The 23243-nt window shown below is 39.4% G+C and overlaps 1 protein-coding gene across 1 annotated transcript in view; it reads right to left on the bottom strand.

Moving 5' to 3' along the window:
• CDH13 (cadherin 13) overlaps nt 1-23243 on the bottom strand; it is a 465553-nt gene that overhangs the window by 46198 nt on the left and 396112 nt on the right. Inside the window, exons 9-10 of the mRNA XM_088136165.1 lie at nt 7988-8170; nt 7156-7409 (exon numbers count right to left, since the gene is read on the bottom strand). Coding sequence (XP_087992291.1) covers nt 7156-7409; nt 7988-8170 — 437 coding nt within the window. The remainder of the gene's footprint in view (nt 1-7155; nt 7410-7987; nt 8171-23243) is intronic.

Below are 23243 nucleotides of genomic sequence, written 5' to 3'. Positions count from 1 at the left end.
GCCACAATGATGTCATGGCACGCATGGCATCTTCACACAAAGGATACAAATTGCATAACTGTGTCATTCAGTGATGATGTCATGGTGTGTGTGGCATCACTTGCCTCCTCCCACCCCTGATGTAGATGTTTGGTCCTTCCCCCTCTAGAAGTTGAAATGCCAGTATACTTTGAGGATACAAGACTGGGAAAGATTGTATTACTAGACTTTAACTCTTAACTGACATTTCTCATCAACCCACATTGTAGGGACGTTTTTAACTTTTAAGAAGTGATGGAGTGAAATGTGTTTACTTTCCATATTAAAATGAACTTACTTTGGGCTTCTAAACCACATGCTCCAAATTCTGCATTGTGGTTCTCCAGTCAAAAGAATGAAAACAAATACCTTGGTGAAAAGTCTGAGGCATTGCAGAAAAGAGCTTTCAAAAATGTATCATATAAACTAAAAAAAATACTCAGTGGGAAAATGAGCCGAACATGGAAAAGTGAGAATTTGAGAGAAACCAGACTCAACAGATTCTCCCATACTTTTAAATCACCTGTAGCATTCCCATAATGCCTAGAGATGATTGATTGATTGATGGATAGATGATAGAGCTAGCTAGCTAGCTAGCTAGCTAGCTAGCTAGCTAGCTAGCTAGATAGATAGATAGATAGATAGATAGATAGATAGATAGATAGATAGATAGATAGATAGATGACAGATAGATACCTCCTGCATCTGCTCCAATTTGGTTATGTAATCAAGTAGACATGCTTCAAAGCAATAATCAGCATTTCACCCCTTTTGCTGGAGAAAAAGCCAGTCACATTGGTTTCCAAGAATCAAAGTTGCAGTCATATATTTACATAAATAATTAAAACTCCAGAAGCACAGTAGGTAATAAAAATATATTGCCACAATAAAATATGAAAGCAAAGAGCATTGCTTTAATTAAAAATTACCACTGTAGTGCAGTAAACAACTTATTTATACTTAGTTCTGAAGTCAAACTATTCTAATCTCTGAACTTGTTGAGCCTGAAGTGGAACAACATACCTTGAAGGATCTTTCCACTGAGATAAATTTTTGAAGCCAGTAAATATGTTTAATTAAGACTTACTGTTAATAATGGATTTTTGAGAATTAGGCTGTTCTTTAATTTCCCATGGTAGAAAATGTTATTGCATTTGGCCTTGAAGTTCTCACTGACACACACACACACACACACAAATATCAAAAAGTTCTGATTAAAATTTCAGAGTTGGCAAAGAGGCAGGCAAAATCAAATTCTTAAATCTGATGCAATCTCGGATTAAGAAATCAGAGTTCAGGATGATCATCATGGCCCTATTAATTGTTCGATTATAAATTGTGATGTCCTGGTTTTGTTTTTGCCTTGTTTTGTTTTGTTCTAAGAAAAAATAGCAGCTACACAATAAATTGGAATGTTAAGGTTAATTTAATAGGATCCAAACTCCATTTCAACAGCAGATGGAAACCCCTTATTTTAGCTCAGGAATCTGGGAGCAATTTGAGACTGAAGCTGACTGTTTGGCCATGTTCTTTAGGACAATTCACCCTGCCCTTGGAATCAAATTTATTTTACAGTTAAGCTAGAAACACAACACTACCAGTGAATATGCATGAACAAATGAATTTATATTCACATTTTGTTGAAATCTTTTCAAAGCCAGGGACATCTCCGACCCTCCAATTTCAGCTTCAGTAACAAGTATTTAATTTCAGTCTAATGCAAGCAAATATGCTTAGAAAATGTGCATATTTTAGTCTTACATTTTAAGTATCAAAGTAAAGTGCCATGACAACAACACACAGAATCTCCTGGTTATTAAAAGTTTCTGAATATTCTTCTTTTGGATTAAATGGCCTTCTACTTCAACCACTGTCTGAGGCATCCATGGGGAGGGGGAGTCAAGAGAATGGTTGTAACCACACAGTTGAAGCCCCATGCCTTTTTACATGTATCACAGTCTAAAAGGGGGTAAGACTTCCAGTTGCATCTTGACTTTTTTGACATATCTGCTGATGCGCCTGACCACTAGACTTTCCAGGAACAGCCTCATCCAGCATCTCTAAATATGTCATTAAGTAAATATTTCCTTTAACTCTCTAGTGCTCAAAAGAATTGAATTCTCATCAGGGCACTAATCACAAATTTTCAAACTGTCACAATGGTTGTGAAAAAAATAGAAGGCATGGTGACTGGACCTTCCTTCCTTCCTTCCTTCCTTCCTTCCTTCCTTCCTTCCTTCCTTCCTTCCTTCCTTCCTCCCTCCCTCCCTCCTTCCTTCCCTTCCCTTCCCTTCCCTTCCCTTCCCTTCCCTTCCCTTCCCTTCCCTTCCCTTCCCTTCCCTTCCCTTCCCTTCCCTTCCCTTCCCTTCCCTTAGGTAGCAGAAAAAATGGCCAAATCATGGGGTTTCTATACTAATTGGAAGGTTGACTTTCTTTAATCAAATTAGTTATTTTGGCCAAGAACTAATTAGCCAAGTAAGTACAAATTACCTTTATAGTTACCTTCAAAATCTTTGATGGTAGCTACATGTTTCATTGAGCCTTTGCTGATCAGAGGAAGATGATCTTTGCTGTTTTCCAAGCTAGCTGATTAATTATCATCCTTGGACTTTATCCACAGGTCCTTCCCCATTACATCTAAATATGAGCAGCTTCTGAACTCCCCCCCGCCCCACAGACAGACAACAGAAGAATATTTAAGAGTTTGCTTTTGAAACTGCCTCTCTTAATCCATCTATTATGTCTACTGAAAGCAGAACACAAAACTTTGGGGAGTTACTAACTAGATGCTTGAATAAGTGATCAAGTCTCTGGAATTGGTGTGAAGTGAAAATGTTATTCTTTCCTGGAAAAAAGTCACTGGAAGCCCTCTTCTAATTGCTGTGAAAAGGCCTAACATTTCAATAATTGGGTGGATTTTTATAGGAAATTTGTCTGAGGTGAAGATTAAAAAAAAAAAAAATACAGCCAAGAAATTTTGGAATGAATTTCTTCCCAGCCTCCTGATTTTAGCTTGCTGAGAACCACAGGAGCAGGGACCATGCCGATGCTGAGAAAAAAAAATCTATTATCCGGAAGGAGTTCCCATAGCAAATAGAGATAGAAATGAATTTGTTTATTATTTATTTATTTATTTATTTATTTGAGTTGAAGTGGGAGGTCAGAATAGGAAGTTTGAGGGTGCTGAGGATATCTGGAAATGATGTGGGTCAATGGATTTACTATTGTTGAAAGGTTTTTCTTTTATTTATGATCAACAAGATGATTTGTAAAGAAGGCTCAATTTTCAGAAGCACCAACATTTTCTGATGAGCTCTTGTTCCAATATAAATCAAATCCTCACCAGAAACTTCCTCTACCTGGGGAAATGGGGTACATGCAACAACCTGAAGCTACTTTATGGTGGCTAAGATGATTGAGCCATGAACTTTGAGTGGTAACAGCCCTCTAGGTGTTTAGTAGACATCTTCCCAATCTCCTGTGACCTGGTCCTTTTAACAGGAGAGAACAGACATCGGACCTATGACTTCATCATGCAAACAACATACTCATGGAAAGGCTATGCCTCCTACAATTAATTAGAGCAGGAGAGAATACCATGTTCTTGTGTGGCTGACTTAGACTCCAGAGCAATCTTCCACCATGTATAGTTTCCTTCATTTCTTTCCTATTCCCACTACTTTCGTCCTCTCAGATTCTGTTCTTTGCCTTAGCAAATTTATTCCCTTGGAAGTGGTATCTGTACAAACCTCATGAACTTGTTTTTCATGTTGCAGTCATTGCTCCTTTCTAGATGTTCAGCCTGAGGGAAGCAAAACATCATCTCTGGGGAAAGAGTGGAAAAAGTCATTCCAATCTTGGTGGTGCAAGCTGGTCTAAGCAATGTCATGATCTGTGAGCACATTTCTCCCAGCCTCTGTCCCATTGTTATTCAAGATCGCTAACCCTGTGCAGTTTTCAACTCGTGGTGCATGGTCAAGGGGATTTTTGCCTTTCTCTCTGGTTGGGCTATGTTATTTGCAAAGCAAATGAAGACTCCTGACTTGCCACTCATACTAGCTGCAATCTGCGTGGGCAACATAATCATTAAAAATTATTGGTCCTGGTGGTGGGGGGGGGGGGGGAGAGAAAGAAACGAAGATCTGAAATTTGTGGTAGATTTAGAATGATAATCAGGGCCCACTCATAAGGTTCCTCTCCCCACTCCTTCTCCTTAACCCATTTCACATCTCTCCCACATTCTGGAGGTACCTTCTCCAAAGATCAAACACTGCAAATAATTAATGAGCCTTATCACAGTAGCTCCCTTGAAGAAAGGCGCACCTGCCAGTAACGTTAACACCATATTTCCTAATCAAAAGACCAGGAACAGTGGGAGATAAAATATTCTTTTTCCATACAATCCAGGTTTTAAGTAATTCATCTAGGCAGAGTGTATGTGGTACACATGTGTGCATGTAATACAGATATATAAACACACACGTGTGTGGTATGATAATGTTTGTATGCACACATAAACATGCACACAAGCCCTGCTCTCCCCCCCCCCCGCCCCATGTGGGGGGATGATACCTTTAAAAGTAGTGCTCATATATCTTCCTGACCCAGGAGTTTCAAATATTCATATTTGGCTTTAAGTAGCAGAAATGAACTCTAATTAGTCCCACTAACCTTTCTCCTTTTGTAGTCTGAATGTTCCAATGTACTTATGTTCTCATTTGCTTTAGTTCTCTTGCTTTACCCACTTGATAAAATGACTGGACGGTTGTTTTAAGGAATAGGAGGGATGTTGGTGTTCCCAGAATGGGTCATGGGTTTCTAACCCTGTTCTGGAAACACCTTGCCCCTCTTTAGGAGATGGGCAGTCTTGGGCTTCAAGGGCAGCCTGATCTGTCATCCTAGGGTCTTTTGAGGAAACCCAAAGTAGACTTACATTGACAGATGAAGTCTTGCTACTTTATGCACACGTGGATGAGAACTGATTCCCCCAGATCAGAAAAGGAAGCAATGTAGCAACGGTGTCTGTTGCATGTCCAACTTATCATGACCCAAAACATGTAGGAGATTCATAGCCTCTTCATACCTTTGCTTCCACATCCCAACCCAAACATATTGTATTATTTAGCATTACATTTCTATCCAAATTTGCTCTAGGCATTTTAAGGTGGGATAATTTTCTTCCAACAAAAATGTCATGATCCGTGAGCACATTTCTTTCAACCTCCATTCCATTCTTATTCAAGATTGCTAACCCTGTGGAGATTTCAACTCATAGTACACGGTCAAGGGGATTTTTGCCTTTCTCTCTGACTGGGCTATGTTATTTGCAAAAAAATGCTATAAAGCAAGTTGGGCTGAAAAATGGCAAGGGCTCAGAATGATCCAGAGAGCTCCAGTCAAACAAGTTAATGACAGTTCTATGATGGCCACATTCCACCTCCCATATGGACCTTCTATTACAGTTGCATGACATGGAAGTGAAGCCTAAAGGCTGAAAGAAATGAGTATTACAGATATTAGTTGCTTATATGTGTAATAAATGCAGAAGGCTGAATCTTGTAGGGTTTTACCAAAAACATTTTAAAGATAGAAGGAAGGATGGAAAATACAGCTCCTGAGAAGACCAGTGAGAGATATGGATACAGACAAAAATCACTTGAATCACTGATGAGCAACCCAGTGTCCAAATTTCAAGTTCTCCACAGTTGTTCATTGGGCAAAGTATTACAGAAAACAGGGAACAGGGAGAATTTGTTTTTAACCTCTGAGAAACATCAGGCCTCAAATTTGTGTAAAGATGTGCTGGCAAATGTTAATGAGAAACATAGCCCTCTTTTTCTGCTTATCTCATTTGCATTTCTTTTTTGACAAGAAACAAGGATGAAGGTCAGATTTGCCCAAACGGAACTTCTCAAAGATTGTGATGGCCTTATGCATCCTTTCCTTCCATGCACTGCCTGTCATTAGCACCCATATCAGTACAAAATACCTTTGGTGTCAGACTGTAGGATTCCCTATTTTTCACATTCTCATGTTATCTCTATTTCAAATAGCCAGTTGATTTGTAATATATTTGCACGCATGTAGCACACATAAACACACACCATTTCTCTCTCTCTCTGCAACTAGATGAGAATAATCTGATATATTCATAATGTTACATTCTGAGAAGATGTTGAACAGGAATCTATACTGGTTTGACCTGAAACGGCAATTAAATGGATTCCCTCTTCTTTAAACATAAGGCAGTGGCCACATGCTACAGCCCATGCTCTCCCTTGGAGATGTGACCAACATTCATAAAACCATTTTGATACTACAAGAGAGAATCATTCTACTGAAATGTGGCTAGGTCACCCAATTCCCTCCACACATCTCCAATCTCCTCCACACAAAAGATACCTTGCTTAATATCAAATTATTTCCATGGAGTGCTGAAAAATTGGAGCAGGTTACAATTGTCTTATAAGTGAGAATGAAAACTGAAGAGCATTTCTATTCATATTCTTGGGGTTTCCCACTTCATGCTGATGAAAAACCACAATTGCTGGTCTTAGCAACTGTGACCAGGACAAAAGCAATCCAACAGAAGAACCAACATTTCTTTTATCTCAATTTCTTCATACATTTTCATGTAAGTATTCTAGTGTATACCACACATGTTTGGGACGTATTTCATAATAGAGATGTGGAAAGTATTACAGATATTTTAATACAAACAACAGATTTGTTTCAACAAATGAAGAAGCACTTGTACCAAAGGGAAAATTTAAGAATTGTAAGAAACAGGAAAACCAAGACTCTACACTGTTTAAAAATCAAAACCTGGATGTTGAAGCTGTTTTTTTCAAACTTAAATTCCCAGTTAATTTTCAGTCTTTAGTTTGCAAGTGTTTGTTGATTTGCAAACCATAGAATCATGGTGCGTATTTCAGCAATATCCCTATCTATCTCTCATGTTATTATCTACATCTCTACATATCTATCCTAAACCTTTTTGCTCTTTGAACTGCTTGAAACACAAGATCTCTGATATTGGGAAGACTTTTACCTTTTTTTGAAAACAAATTTAAGAAATAGTAGTAGTAGTAGTAGTAGTAGTAGTAGCAGTAGTAGTAACATGGGGTTCCAACTTACCTTATAGTTTGATGCTGCAAAGTGTCTGGATCGGTAGCATTAACTGTTAAGACAACACTGCCAACAGGAATATTTTCTTGTTTGGTGACAGTCATTGGATTTGGGTGGAAAATGGGCCCTTCATTAACATCTAGAACTGTGATCTGAACAGTTGCTGTGGAACTGGTGTCATACAGTACGTCTGGAACCAATAGATCTTCATTTTCTACTTTGATCAGCAGTGTATGGAAGGCTGAAATCTCATAATCCAAAGGCTGAAAGACATGAACATACAGCATTGTTCACATTCATATATATTAAATGCTTGCAACGCAAGTTCCTTCAGACAAGGAGACTCTTTTATTCTTATTTATTTATTTAATTTTATTTAGTAGACTTGTCCCCGCCCATCTCCCCACAATGGGGGACTCTGGGTGGTTTACATCAAATTAAAACCATAAATACATAATTAAAAGTTATAAAAAAAACTTGGTCTTGTGGCAATCTAGAGACTATCCCATTTATTTTCATATAAGCTTTTTTAGATCCCAATCCATTTCATCAGATATATGGAATGAAATCACAAAGAAAGAGACTTTTTAGGGATTGTCCTTGGTTGTGATAGAAGGAAAAAAACCCAGAAGTGGCGAGAATCAAGAGTATGTGAATACTGGGCATTGTTCAAAGCAACTTTCCCCAGTGACACCTGTTGGCTGGGTTGATGGAAATGGGAACTCAACACATCTAGGAGGACACCAGCTTGGAGAACTGTGGCCCAGAAGAATGAGGAGCAACGCATGACATTAGGTCCATAGCATAGCTGCTAAACGTTGGTGCCTTGTTGGTGCCTCACCTTGACAACTGACAACATCCCTTCATTATTCTTTGCATTTGTGTGGATTTTGAAGCTCTGGGCTGGATTTCCATTGATGATAGTGTAAACCGCCTTCCATGCTGCTGTCGCTGGATCATCTCGATCTTCAACCGTTAAGTTCACAATCACACCGGTGCTGCCTTCTTTAACTGTGGCTTGGAACTCAAAATTAATAAAGAAGGCAATGAATATTACTACCCTTAAACAAATCATCACCACCATGAGAATAAATTTGTATCAGCTGCTATTAATCATTCAGGGCACCCCAAAAGTGGGGTAGGATGAAATTCCAGAATGAAACTGAAATTCTACAGCTAATAAATAACACATCCCTGCTTTTGAAAGATTACAGAGAAAGAAAATCGCGACTGAAACTGGCTTTGAAAACTCCAGTAAGCAATCTTTCTCTCTCTCTCTCTTTTTCTGTCTTCTGTGAATATAGGAAATTCAATATCCAGGATATAAAGATACAGTACTCGGGAATGCAATAGTGAAGAATGAAAATACATTCAGATGCATTTGAAAATAGGGTGTTTTAAAGGTGATCTGCGTTCATCTGTTTTGTGTATGTGTGTCTCTTTGTTCTTTCTGATCTGTGTGGATGAGGGTGCCTTCTGTAAAGAAATAATGGGAAATTATCCTGATGGTTATTTCCCATGTTATCACATTCACTTTTCATTTCTCTTTCCACTGAAATTACTCCACCATCTTACGGGAGAAAGATAATGCTTGAATCATTTAAGGCAGTGTTTCTCAACCTTGGCAACTTTAAGCTGCATGGATTTCAACTCCCAGAATTCCCTAGCCAGCATGCTGGCTGCAGAATTCTGGGAGTTGAAGCCCACCCAGCTTAAAGTTGCCAAGGTTGAGAAACACTGATTTAAGGGATCTCTAGTAAGGGTGAATGAATCAGCCAAGATTCAATCCGAATTCCAGATCTGAAGGTGGCAACTTCTAAATTTGATATTAAATTCAATAGAAGATTTGGCCATAGGCTATGTAAGGGAGAAGAACCAAAGTGACTGCAACTACTTCATCTTCAGGCCGAGTGAGATGAAAATAACAGGCATGGTCTACCCTTTAGAAGATATTAAAACCCGCATAATTTCAGCCAGGTGGTTTGAAGGGATTCACAGCAATATATTTTTGCAATATCTCCCCTGCATCTTCTTTCAGGCAGAGGGAGCAGAGATGAGAAAAGGATAGCACAACATATCTGAAGTGTCAAGGAAAAAAATCTATAAAGAAATAGTGCTCAACTAAAGTAGAAAGTAGTATCCCATTCCTACTTGAAAATATAAACAAGGGAAAAAACAGTTTAAAAATAGCCTGAATTGTTTGACCCTGTTCCTGTTTTTAATTGCATTTCTGTGATTTGAAATTTTGTTGCAATCTCCTTGGGGGGGGTTCATTTTTTGAAAAGTGGCTTATAACAAACCAGCCTCAACATCACCATCCGACCAGGAGTGGCTTTTCAGGATCTTTACTATCAATTGGACCAAGTCTCTTTTGATTACAAATACATTTTAACAACTATGTTCGACCAGTAGTATTGTGGGCATTTCCTTTGATCACGTGTGGATCTGGAACATCCGAAGACCACGTGTATATTAAGGCTGGCCATGCTTTGAAAATGATTTTTAAAAGGCAGTTGGAATGCATAGTAGAGTAAACAAAACACCTTTTTAAAGTAGCTACGTCTTTCCCCAGGCTTCTAGATGAGCTTGAAAAAAGATTTGGTTGTATTCAGACAAGTCAGCCATCAACAGGCACAAAGAGATAAACAACATTTACATACTATTCAAAAAAGACAATAAAAAGGAAACAAAAAGATCAGAACACCATCTCGCCAGCAATCAACACTCAGATAGCAGGGATTAACACCAGGATTAACACCAGACAAACAATCAAGCAGTAAACAACAGCTTAATCTAGGAACTCCTCCACCAACAATGACAGGGCAAGTATATACCGTAGCTAAACAGAGAGCAAACCCCACTCCCTTCTAGCACTGAAGATGTTGCCTAGCCGGGTAAAGAAATGTCTGCAAGAAAACAACCAAGCTCAGAGAACCCCAAGGGCTCCACAGTTTTGGTGGCTTTCAAAAGTCAAGTCATTAAAGTAATCATGTCTTTAGTGTCACTTGTTAATGCAGCTGTGTCTGTTTATATAGTATTGGATCACATGAACTCCATGACTCAAACACACAACTCTCAGCTCAGAACAGGTACAACGTCCTCTTTACAGTACGCAAGTTGCAAAAAGTAGTTAGACTAAATCGAGTCAAATCTCCAGGGACATTAGAGATGATTAGATTATGCATTAATTGATTGTACTAATCTTTAATATCTACACGTCCCAAAGTACCGCAAACTAGGGAGAATGAAATAGATGAGGCCAGATGTGTATTTAAGCCCTTGCCATCAAGATCTGTCTAAAACCTGTCATTCGGCAACAGAACACCTCAGGTCCAACCCTCAGAAGACTTTAACTGGGTCACTTAATGTATACGTGTTCACTTATCAACTGAGAAACACTTTCTGTCAAGTTGTGCCACTTAAATAGAACTACACATAGTCCCCAGTTTGAGAACGAGTTCCATTCCCAAGGCCTGTCCTTACGTCGAATTTGTACAGTATGTAAGTTGGAACAGTATTATTGTATAATACTATAAAAGTAGCATGGTGTAATTAACTCGAACCATTGTGTATTTAACTTGGTTTTTGCTACAATGGGCTCTGTTCTTAACTATGGGTCATCCATAAACTGGGTGTTCACCATCATTTCACAGCAAGCAGCCAGTTGTATGGGGCAGATAAACTCTATTTCATCTATGTATGCAATAAGCCTCAATTTATTTATTCAGCTATTCACACCAGTGAAAGCTTTCTACTTGTCTCCTAATGTGACAGACCACTTTGGGCCCATTCCCTAGACCAACGGAGGACACATGCCTCCTCCAGCCCATTTAATAGGACAGAAGTGGGTTTGCATCTATTTAAAGTGACTACGTTGCCACAAAACCTGTTTCGATCATTTCTGACCAGAAATAGACCGCTAGAAGTCAAGGCAATATTGCCAAAAGGTCAGCTGAACTTCTCCCAGCAAATTTGGACTGAGAATCTTTTTTTAAGGACAACTGCAATGAAGCCCAACTGCAGCTGGGCACCATTCCAAGTCTTCTTCTGTTGAGTCTCCTCTGGCCCTACGCTTGGGTGCTATTCAAGTCACTGGAACGGCATGACGAACAAGAAAAAGAAGGTGCATTACTCCACTATTACATCCTTCACTTGTCTTTTTGCAGCTTTCTAAGCCAAACAGTACATCAACCAGTTAAAATCTACTTTTATTGTGACCAAAGATGGCCATTTTAGATACCCTCCCAACGTTAGACCACTTGTGTCATGAGATTAGAGAAACAGTTCTATCCTTTTTCTGAAGGAATTAATTTCTGCCTCAGACTTTGTTGCCTATGCAGCTAAAAGTAAATAGTCCCTAAGAGCAACAAAGGTAGCACAAGAGGAAACATGGTTTGGACTGATGAGAGCGAAAGCCATTCACGCATTAGGATTCCACAAGCTGGAAGTGGTGGCTGAACCATCAAATTAAAATGCCTCATTGCTTTGCATAAATCTGAGAATGGGTTGCTTCTGTGGTTTCGGCTGAAGGATTTGTTGTGTCCTGTCACAGTGTTTGTTTCCTCTCACTGGGCTCACAGATGATGAGAACTGGCAATGTAAATAAGAATAAATTCAGCTCCTAAGAGGAAGCATTCAAAGTGCCAAGAAGTATTATTTCTTCCACTTTGGGCTACTGGCGTCCTCACTTTCCCCCTCACTAAAGAAACACTGCTTTGAAACCAAATCATAGAAGAAATGTTCAGGGAATAAAGTCAAGTCATGCCAGTTTGAGTATTACCAAGAGGATTAGCTAATTGGATTCTAGAAAAAAAATGAAATTAAATTAATTAAATTACCATAGTTTAATACATTGTCCCCCACTTGCCTCTGATCTATACTTGGAAGCAGAATGGCAGCTGGGCTAATTTTTGCCATATCCTATCAGTTACTTAGGTCCAAAGGAATTAGGAGATTGTATCTATACTATATATTCGCACTCTTTGATTTCCCCGGAACAATGACTTGTGTTTTAGCAGCAGAAAATGGGTTGGTGATATGATCGTGTTTTTTTTTTTGTTTTTGCTGTGATTTAATCAACCTACATAAGTAATTGGGATTTGAACAAAATACATTGGTTAAATCACAATGCAAAAGCATGAGTAGCAAGCCAACATTTCATGCAAGTGACAAGTCGTGTGTCATGAAGTCACGATGCAAACTCTGACCTTTATGTAGTTGCAAGCAATATTGGGACTCCCCAGTGACACTCATGTTATCCATGATTATTCCTCTCTTGAAGTCATTGCATGACCATAACAAGATTTCTGTTTGCACTGGAAGCGTGTAAGAAATAACTCTCTCTGTGTTTACCTTAGTATAATTTTATTGAAAGTTTTAAGAACAAGAATAAAAATGAATACAAACTAAAATAGAGTAAGGAGGAAAAAAGGAAAAGGGAGAAAGAAAAGAGAAAGCTGAAGTGCAAAAGGGAAAAAAGTGAGAAGAAAAATAGAAAAGAAAGAAAAACGATATAAAGAAGCCACAGACTGGTCAAAGGCTAGTATACTGACCCAACTCTTAGCTTAAAGTTCCAAGTAGGCTGAAATACTAATCTGCACAGTTAATTTCCAGAGCTATGGGTTGGCCATCATTGGAGACAAAATTCTAGACCAAATGGAGTTTTGATCTCATAATATGCTGTATCAACGTACTGAAGGCCCCAGTGCTATTATTACTGTACATTTCTAGCAACAGAACAGATCAACGCAATTGTTATTTGTCTTCTTTTTTCTACAGGGGGATTCTTCTTCCAAAACAGAAAGCAATTCCTAAATCAGTTTGGTATTTATTTCTGCAAACACAGACGTATGCCGAATATTTGCTTTTATCTTGTTTTATGTGGGAGAATGCCAGTTGCATACTCATGCCAGAAAATGTTCATTGGAGAAGAAGCGCTGGCTTCTTCTTGAATAATGAAACTTGTCTATGGGGAAGGAAAAGACAGAAGGACGAATGGCCCATACCTTTCATTGCTCACACGAGTGCTTGACATTTCTACATGAAAAAGCTTCTCTCCAAAGATTTAAGATGTCATTTTTCTCATATGATGTTCTTAACTATCTTTTTAAAAAAGATTCTGTGCTGAGAAATAAGCTTCTAACTCAGATCCAGGCAATGTTCTCTCATCATGAGATGCTACGCTTTGATTTCTTTAACCATAATGTTGGTTAAGCCACAATTGCCTGGGTTGCCACAATGGCAGAGTTTACTTGATATACGGTGCCCAAATCAGACAAATCGATTTATCATTTAGACTAATATGTGAACAGGCCCTTCTCTTAAAAAGGGCAATTGCTTCAGAAGGCCACAAGGCAAACATCAGAAGGCCCCGAGGCCAGTATTTTAATTTTCCACCCTTCCCCAGGGTGATGCCGTAGTGGGGGACCAGGACAGTTTTCAACTTCAACATCAGCAACTTGATGATGGGCAAAACAAGATTGTGGACTAGCAGACCACTGTTCTCCTCCTAACCATGACAATAGAGTCATACTCCTGCAACCATGGACTATAACTCCCCAGTTCCCTTCCTCAGGAGTCATGGAAGTCAGACATCGAATGGTGTAAATTTGTGGGTATGCTTTAGTTCATCCAGAATCCAACTGAACCTGCAAAAATACAGAGTTTCTGTAAGTAAAGTATGCGCATATGGACATTTTATGGAGAATGCTTTACTTTTAAGATCAAATATCCTTTATATTCTCTTGTTCTTATTTTAAAAAAAAAGAATAAAAATCTCAGGTTTTCCTCTCCATTTGTAAAGAAATCTGCGGATTTGATACGTTCTTACGAAATCCCTTCCCATATCTGTTCTACGTATAATTCCTCATTGGCCTTTTGATTCCTCCTTTGATTCCTGGGAAGGTTTGCATAAACAGACTAGCCAAAACCGAGATGGGTTTGTCTAATTTGTATCTTCTTAGTGCTCCCCTGGCAAATCGCTGCAGCCGAGCTGGATTGTTTTGTTCAAAAATCATGGTTACTTGAAAACCCTTGATCCTCCCTCTGCCTTAGAGGTTTTGGAAACACTGAGTGATTTTTGTCACGCTTGGGATGGGGGAGGGAGAGGGAGAAACCAAGACAAAAGGCTATAATGCCTCTTTTTTTCGAGCTAACGTTGCTAAATCCATTCCCCCAGCTATAAATACACCAGTGATTTACTGCTAATGGAACTGGGCAAAAAATAAAATAAAATAAATAAGTGTTCTCCCTCACCCTTGTTCCCACATTTTCCTTTCAAATGCTTGCCTTTATTTGCAGAAGTCAACATTTATTGTGTTTCTTTAAGCTTTTGAGCTCTTGCATAGTTGATATACAACTATGTATTTGGCTGAACGATGGAAGATTACAGACTTAGGGCAGAGAGAAACATCCTACGTACCTTAAGGAAATATTGAAGGCGAACCATGCGGTACAGCAACCACATTCTCCAGAACCAAGCACCTTCAGGAAAGTAGGATTGCTCATCACCTTTCAAAATTAAGGCCACTGTGCAGAGAATCAGCAGAGCACAGAATCTCACTGTTCACAGCTGATAATGCAACAGATTAGCACAAGCAATGGTTCCTCCTAAGAAGGATCTTCTTTGCCCTTGAGCAAAAGTCTCCTGTTTACATTTAAGGCTTTGGGGCTACACAGTTCCATAGCCCTGGCTGAGGAGACATCCTAGGATGAGGAAGAGGACCACAATGAGGTGTTCTAGAAGCTGGACACAGAAGGCTCACAGTGGAAGATGTATCTGGTCCCACCATCCCCGCTTCTAGCCTGGTTGGCTCAGACTTTGAACCACAGATATCATCCAGCCCATGAGAATGCGGTCATATTTGGTGGAGAGGGGGGTACAGGACTACAGGATTTCTTGGGAGTAGTCTGGCACTGCGACTTGGGACTGATCAGTGCTGTTTGTGCTCAGGTAGTGGTTGAGAATTTCCTTGATTTAAGATACCCAAATTCATTATAGTGCTAGAACAATGCTCCATTACAGCATGACCTTGAACAACAAGAGTCTAGCCAGCTAACCATTTTTGAAACCTCGATTTTTTTTCTCTGAAACCTTGATCCTATCTTTTGGCTATCAGTAAGAATACTGGTTTTTTTTTTAATGTGGTTTGCATTTTATAACTATGACTTTTCCCTTATTTAAAAAGAAGCCCTGCGACACTCAGTAAACTTACATCCAAGAATAGGTGTACATATACACTGAAGTGTGTTTCTCCTTTACTATCCTTGATGTTAGTATTTCTCCTTTTCATAGGGTGAATATTTGGATTGACTGCTACATAGCTCCAAGCCCAGATGTGAGGCATTCATCAGTAGCACAGTGTTGCTTTTAGAGCGCCCATCAAAGAAACTATTCTAAATGTGACACAAGGCAGGGAGGAAGTATTTGAAAATGGAAGAACTACCTTGATGGTTCATCAGAATAATGTTGGGCCAAACGTTTCTTATGGAGTCTCTTAACTGTTCTCATTTAATGTAATGATGATGATGATATTTGCTTAAGGTGGAAAGTTTGAAAGGGAAGACAAAGTGGGTGAATTTCCATTGATGGTCAGAGGTTCTTATATTTACTTTAGTAATATAGTATGAGATTCTGTGAATATCTTATCTTTCATTATACAATAATCTCTGCAACCACCATAGCTATCAATGCTTCGATTAAAGCCCTAGGCTAATGGCATATGATAATTTTCCCCCATGGAGCCTTTTCAGGTCAGGAAGCTGGGCAAACGGGAGAGGTTACAGTGGTGGAGAAGTATTGAGGAGGGGGAAGATACATAGCAACTTCTACCACTCTGCCATAGGGTCATAAGCTCAAAACCACCACCCAAAGAAATTCTGAAGAGTGTTCAAGATGAAGCAGAAAAAAGGGGACATCTCATTTGACAGAAGGTGAGGAAAAAACTGAGAAACCGGAGGACAGATTTTAGCATAATATTTAGCAGAAAGATCCACCCAGTTCTTTGCTCCGCTTTGTGGGCTTAAGCCAAATGACCTTGATACGTCTCCAGCGGTTGTCAAATCTGATGTCTCTGGGAAACTCAGAAGCAACATGATACTGGCAACCGCCCCCCCCCCCATTGTTTGCATCCAGTGTCTGTTGAATCCATCATTGGAAGGACAAAAAAGACATTGGCTTTTATACTGTTGTATGCTAAACAGAAAAATATAATGCAAAGCAAGGGATTCTTACAACATTCTTGCTGATAGAGAACAAGGGTTTCTTTCCAGTGATCCCACTCTTAGCTGACATCAACATTGCTGGCTGATGAAAGGATAACTTCCTGTCATTGCTTGTTATCTTGTCAGTGTTCCATCTTGAAGGATTCATGGTGTTGCCTTGATGCTAACTCCACGATACTGTCATTTCTCTTGTCATTGCTCACCTCAGTTCCAGAAGTTTTCTCCGCTGAAGCTCCCGCTTGCTATCAAAGGCTCTTGTTTGATTGCTGCTGTTAATGACCAGCCTACCATTACATTCAACATGGGAAGGATACTGGAAATAGCCACATTGTGGCTGTTCTTTCATGGTACAGTGAAATGTCTAACGTTCTTATTATGGGATTCATCTGAATGACATGAGAATTTCTATGTAGGCCATTTCCCAAAAGGGTGGGTTGAGCACAAACCTTCTTGCAGTGATGGCTGGATTCTAGGTAGAAGACTTCCAGCCAGAAGCAGAAGACAAAAAGGACATTGGCTCTAAGACTAAAGTATGATGCCCAAGTCTTTTGATTAGGGCAGGTTATAAATTATATAAAATAAAAATAAATAAAATAAAGCAAAATAATTGTTTGGGGAGACAATCAAGCCTCCTGGAATCAGGAGGACACTGGTATGCCCCATCTGCGTAAGCCTGTTTGCCTACAGTTGATCAGCCTTATCCAGATGCAAATATTTGGCACATGTTGCTTCATTTTTCATGCAAGGATCCTTTCTCATTTAGATCCTATTTTTAATTGAGCCTAATGATCTCTCAGAGTCATTTACAGACAATAGGATGTTTTTGGGGGGAAGGGTGGGAGGTTCTGAGTTGAGACTGATACAACTGAGAAATAATTGCTCGTGGCTGCACACTTATTTTCTTCAGAGTTCTTTGATCAAACATATTTTGCAAGGGGGAAATGCTCAGCATACACATCATGGACAACAATAGCTTTATCACACCATCTTCGGCTTTTCAAGACAATAACAAATCAGGGTTCTACTCCATCATAGGGCGAGTAGAAAATCTAATGAACTGTCTCCTATATTTTCATCAGAAGGGGACAGAAGAATCACAATGAAATAAATGCAAAAAGAAGGAAACAAACTAGACTTTCAGCCATGAAAATGAGTAGATTTGTGAAGCAATTTCTTTCTCAACACACCCAGAAAGTAATTTCTATTTCCAAATTGATTTGTCCCAGTAAATTTGTGATCAGTAAGGCTGGGTCTAGGTACTTTCTAAGAAGGACATAATGCAGTTGCAGAATACATTGGCACAAATTGGATTAGCAGGGAGCAGCCTTGTTTTTTCCTAACATATCCATGTCCATATTATCATCAGGAATCAGGTTCAGCTTAAAGGAGATTGTATATTTTTTGGGGTTTTCATCACTAATAATTATTTGCCCTATAATCTCAACAGATTTCAGCTGATAAATATATGAGATCATACACCTCTCTCTGTCTCTGTCTCTGTCTCTCTCATTTCAGGTGAGGAAAATCTACTTCTTTTCCTCAGTTAGGGAGTTCAATTTGTTAGAGACTGCTCTCTGATAAATTAGAAATTCAATCAAACCCCCTCCGAATACCTCTCCTCTCCTATGAACAGCTTGGTAGTCAGAAGGGAGAGTTTTTAAGTAGGTCATCAAGGATATGCTATCATCTACCTTCACCACGGATGTTTTTATCATCAACATTCCCCATCCCCATCTTCTTTTATCTTTTCCTTGTTGGGAAAAGGTGACTTTTAACGTTATCATCCATTTCAAAATGTGAACATTTTCATTTACTTAACAAAACAGAACATTTGGGCGTCTTGCAACCCCATCAAACCAAGTGAAGTTCAGACTGGAGGAAAAATAATAAATATAATGATCTTGGTGACCTTGATAGTTGATTGAGAACAGAAATTTCCTAGGAAGTTTGCAAACTTCAAAATCTATGAGTTGTAAATTTTTAAGAACTTATTTCAAGTTAGGGGTACAGCCACCCTACTTTGGAAACACCAACTTCCTTTGTCTCCCAGCATCCCTTTCAAAAGCATGAAGGTCGAGGCTGCTAGCAAGGTGATTAAACTATCTTCAGCTGAGTCTTCAAGGTAGCCTGGGATGGGTGAACATTTTAATTTCTTTTGCTGTCTCATTGTTTCCTTATCTTCAATTTAGTTCACTCCATTTCCATACCAGTTTGATTTTTAATCTTATGTTCAGTGGTCACTAATGTATATTTTGTACATTTTTGAACATGTTGATTTCCTACATATAAACCAGAATTACACATTCCTTCATGTAACATAGGCACTGATGTCTCCCAATCCTGTGTCAAAGGTTACCAAGCATTAGGAAACAATTAAATTTCATAAAATTTCTGGTGCCTGGATCATAACCAAAGCAGTATGTTGGTTACCAAATGGAGGGAAGGAGAAGTGATTCCCTTTCTTTGCAGCACTGCCAAAACAGCAAGGAAGAAACGAGAATAAGGTAATGATCATTAAAAGAGAGAAAGCTGTAACTATGAAACGTTGGCTTATGCGGTAAGGGCGTTGCACCTTGGCTTCAAAAACTGGCACAAATCTTACCCATCCAAGTGCAGTTGAAGGTGGATCTCACACATTCATTCCTCTGCCTGTGCTTTAAATTGACTGTCTTTTAAACCTGTACATTGGGTGAGCAGGGTACCTGCTTCTGGATAGACTGGGGATTTGTGGATCATCTAACCTGTATAACCGCATTGTAATGGTCCTCCGGTACTTCGGCCTTTTCATGACATCCTGATTAATACCAGTGTAGGTTCTCTGAACCCAGTCATGTCCCTGAGCTTTCAAAGTACAGTTCATGCTAGGGTAATTAGCCTCTTGATTATTCCAAGTAACCGGATGGGTCAAAGGTTAGACAGCATCACGAAGCATGTTTAATTCAATCAATTTAGCTAGCGAGGCAGTTCAAGAAATGTATTCTGATAACGTCACCAAATTGAGGTGATCTGCTCAGAATTCTGGAGCTGTGGCAGATGAACGTTTTAGCTTAATTTCTAATTTACTATTCAGATGGAATAGTTTGCTTAATTACTTGTGATACTTTCACTGAGGAGCTCAAGGACTTGGGTGGGAGGTGGCGGGGAAGAAGGAAAAGGGAGTCAGTGCCGCGAGGCAGAGATAAAAATAAAATTAAGCAACCCCTTTTTTCATGACAAAGTGAACTTGGCCTGCTAGCCATAGATATTAGAAAGAACTCATTCCAGCAATGGAACACAGAAGACCACACAGACACACACACACTCAAACAGTGATTGCCTCCTTTCTTCCAAATGGTTGAAGAGGGCTTTATTTTGCAGAGTCAAAATCTCTTTTTTTCCCACTGGCCTTTTGGCCTGCCAGTCAGACATGGAGTAGGTTGAAGACGAAAGGAAATATAAAGTACAAGCATTCCATTTTGAAAAATGCCCTCCAAATTTCTCTTTCTCACTCCCCAACAGTTTTTGTTATGTCTGACAAACTATTGGTGACTTTTAAAACCAAGGCACCTACTTGTCTAAAAAACCCGAGAACTTCGATGCCCTGTTCACAATAAAGAAGCCTTCTTTATTGTCTTCTCATTCTTCCTGTCTTCAAGAATGACCACAATGGAGAAGGTTCCATTCCATTTACTCATGTAAACTCAGATGGTGTTAGGGAGATCACATGATGGTCCTCCTCCAAAATGATCTGTCTGAGGGGACAAGGGATTCCTTCAGCTAGTAATCAGCAGAGTCCTTGGTGCTCTCTACAGTTCAACCCTGAGCTACAGAGATTCTCTTCTATTGGAGCTAGTAATCTTTCAGCCTTTGCAACTGTTGATAACTTCTCCCCTATCCAGAGTTTTGCTTCTTATAACTGAAGCATCAAGGCATGACTTAATGTTTATGTGGCTCCAGTAACTCTTGAAATCCAGGCTCAATTGAGTTTATCAGAACCAGGAAACTATGAACTGCTGTTTTTCATAATAACCTCAACCCGAACCTTCTGTTATGATAACCTTTTTATGAAACCCATTCCCCATAGAAGTCTGACCGATATCATTATTGCTATCTTCTCAGAGCCAAAGCACGCTTTTTCTGTCAGCCTAGATATTTTAAGTTGCGTCTTTCTGCCATTCAATATCTTTTTAGATTATATTTTATTGGTTTCATTGTACTTTATGCTTATATAAGCAACAGGAAAAAAAGTTCTGTTGTTTTCTTGGCCATCTTTTGATGAATACGGTTCATATTCAGTTCATATTCATATTCTTCAGGGCTACTGTGAGAACTATTCAAGGCAGCTCTTGGGTAAAGTCATTTGCATTTGCTCTGAGTTAGATGCCAGGTGTTGAGAAGATGGTCAGGCTACAGCTTCAGAGGGCCTTGGAGGAAGTGGATTATCTGGACCCCTTTCCCTTGGGGTTCCGACCTGGATATAGTATGCTGATTACATTGATGACACTTGTGGGTGGTCTCTGGAGAGACTAGGATGGGCTGGGGCATCTACTCTCACCTTCCTTGATCTCTCAGTGAATTTTGATACCATTGATCATAGTAATCTTCTGGACTGGTTCAGTGGGTTAGGAGTGAGAGACACAGTGTTGTGTTAGTTCTTCTGGGGTCAGTTCCAGTCAATGTTGGAAGGGGGAAGATATCTAGCCCTAAGGCCTTGCTTTGCGGTATTCCATATTCCTCTCCCCACTCCTATTTAACTTCTACATGAAGCTGCTCATGAGCTCATCTGATAGCACAGGATCAGTTATACATCCTTGCCCTGCCCTGACTAAGTGATGCCACCAAGGTTCTTTCTTAGTATCTGGAGCCTGTGCAAGCCTGGATGGAGAGGAACAAGTGGATGTGGACCTTAGAGCCACTGGGATGTAAGGACTTTCCATTGTTAGTTCTTGATGGTGAAAACATCCTCTAGATGGAACTAATGCACAAATTGGGGGTCTTCCTAGACTCTCAGCTCCTGCTCAAAGAGCAGTTGGCAGCCAGGGCTAGGAGGGCCTTCACACAAATTCACAATGTGTGCCAACTGTGCCATTCCTGGATTGGAAGGTCCTTCTCACAGTCACTCATCCCTTGGTTATCTCTCATTTGGATTGTTGAAATGAGCTTTAGATGAGTCTGCCCTTGAAGACCTTGCAGAAGCTGCAGCTGGTCCAGTAAATGGTAGCACAGTAGTTATGGGGATACCTCACGCCCCTGTAATTCAACTACTTTGCAAGCTGCATTGGCTCCCACTAGGTCAAGATTCTGGTTGTCACCTCCAAATTCTTTTATGGCACAGGGCCAGGCTGTTTGCAGAACCATGGATCTCCAATTATTTTTGTCTGTCCCACAAGATTTCACAGGGTGGGCATGTTTTAGGTCCACACACCAAAAGATGAAGGTCCCTTAACTCATCAGACTCAACCCCCTCCTGTGCTAGATGCCTTAATATTTAGCCACTGAATGTTCTCCCTTTCACCTTAGGTGGGCCAATATCACAACAGCTATTGTTTATGTTTCTTTTGCTAGAACTATTTTATTTTATTATTTTTACGTATTTTCCTAGAACTATTTAAAAAATTTATCATCTTATCTTATCTTATCTTATCTTATCTTATCTTATCTTATCATCTTATCTTATCCCGGTGAACTCTAACTTGCATAGTGAGATGGGTGGCACATATAAATTTGAAAAATAAATAAATAAAATAAAGATAAACTCCCAAATGGCTCATACACACACACACACACACACATAAAAAATACAACTGACTGTAGGAGGAAACTCTTCAAACCAGATCAGACCAGATCAAAACAAATCAGGCAAAAAACCCAAAGGGGACTCCATAGTCACCCTGTCTCCAGGGTGAACAACCAAGTCTTCAATAGTCCTCCTGCTGTACATTTTCTTTAGTTAGGAACAGATGTTACGAAATGATTTATCCCCATTTTCCTAACATGTTGCATTATTCGGTTTCTTCTCCCCATAAAGAAAGAGAGGAGCAGGAGGGAGACGGATTTAAGCTTCCAACAACAGTGGTAATTTGCAATTATCTGCTAGCACCCTCACCTTCAAAGGCTACACTGTAGTCAGCAGAAATTAATTCAGCCAGCTGTATTCTGCACACCTGCCTTTTTTCTGCTTCCCAGGGATGAAAGTATTGTTGGAAATGTTTGTCAGGAAACATTAAATAGGTAGGAAGCTCTTGTGGGTATCTAGGCTAAGTTCCTTTGATAGTCATCATATGATGAAAACTTAAAAAGGCAACACATATTTTGTTTAACAAAAATCAGAATACTGATTTTGAGCATCACAAACTTACTTAACTGACAACATGAAAAATACAGTGTGGCAAACAAGGAAAGGGTCATATGGGGTAAGTGAACCACTGTAAAGTCAGTATTATGAGTTATCACAGATTATCCTACTCTTTCAGAGTTTTGTTTTGTTGGCATTTTTAAGCCACTGAGAATCCGGCACTTCTCATGAACAACGTTTCCCAATATACAGAGTTTAATTTGTAACATTGTGTGAGGTTGTGAATATTAAAGGTGTAGCCAAACCTAAATCATGATAGCTGTTTGGGAGGTGTGTTTCTAAACTAGACATTCCTTTTCAGAGGCATCTTTCCCAAATATTCTAATTTATGGTGGATATCTTCTACATTCCTATCAGAGGTGTCCATAAGGTATGGTAAAAAAACAAAGTCAAGTTGGCAGTCGCCACAGTGTGATTGAAACTCGGCCTGTTTTTTATGTGTGTTGCGTGTGTGACATATTAAAAAAGGGGCAGAGGTTTAATTTCACCCCAGTGGCAGGCATCTTGACTCTTTTTTTAACCATACCTTGTGGACATCCGT

The sequence above is a fragment of the Python bivittatus genome, unplaced genomic scaffold (assembly GCF_059951505.1).
Source record: "Python bivittatus isolate LINGU-HERP-01145 unplaced genomic scaffold, Pbiv_v1 ctg000190_np1212, whole genome shotgun sequence".
Taxonomy (NCBI): domain Eukaryota; kingdom Metazoa; phylum Chordata; class Lepidosauria; order Squamata; family Pythonidae; genus Python; species Python bivittatus.
The sequence above is the reverse complement of the archived record's forward strand: the minus strand, read 5'-3'. Positions and strand labels throughout refer to the sequence as shown.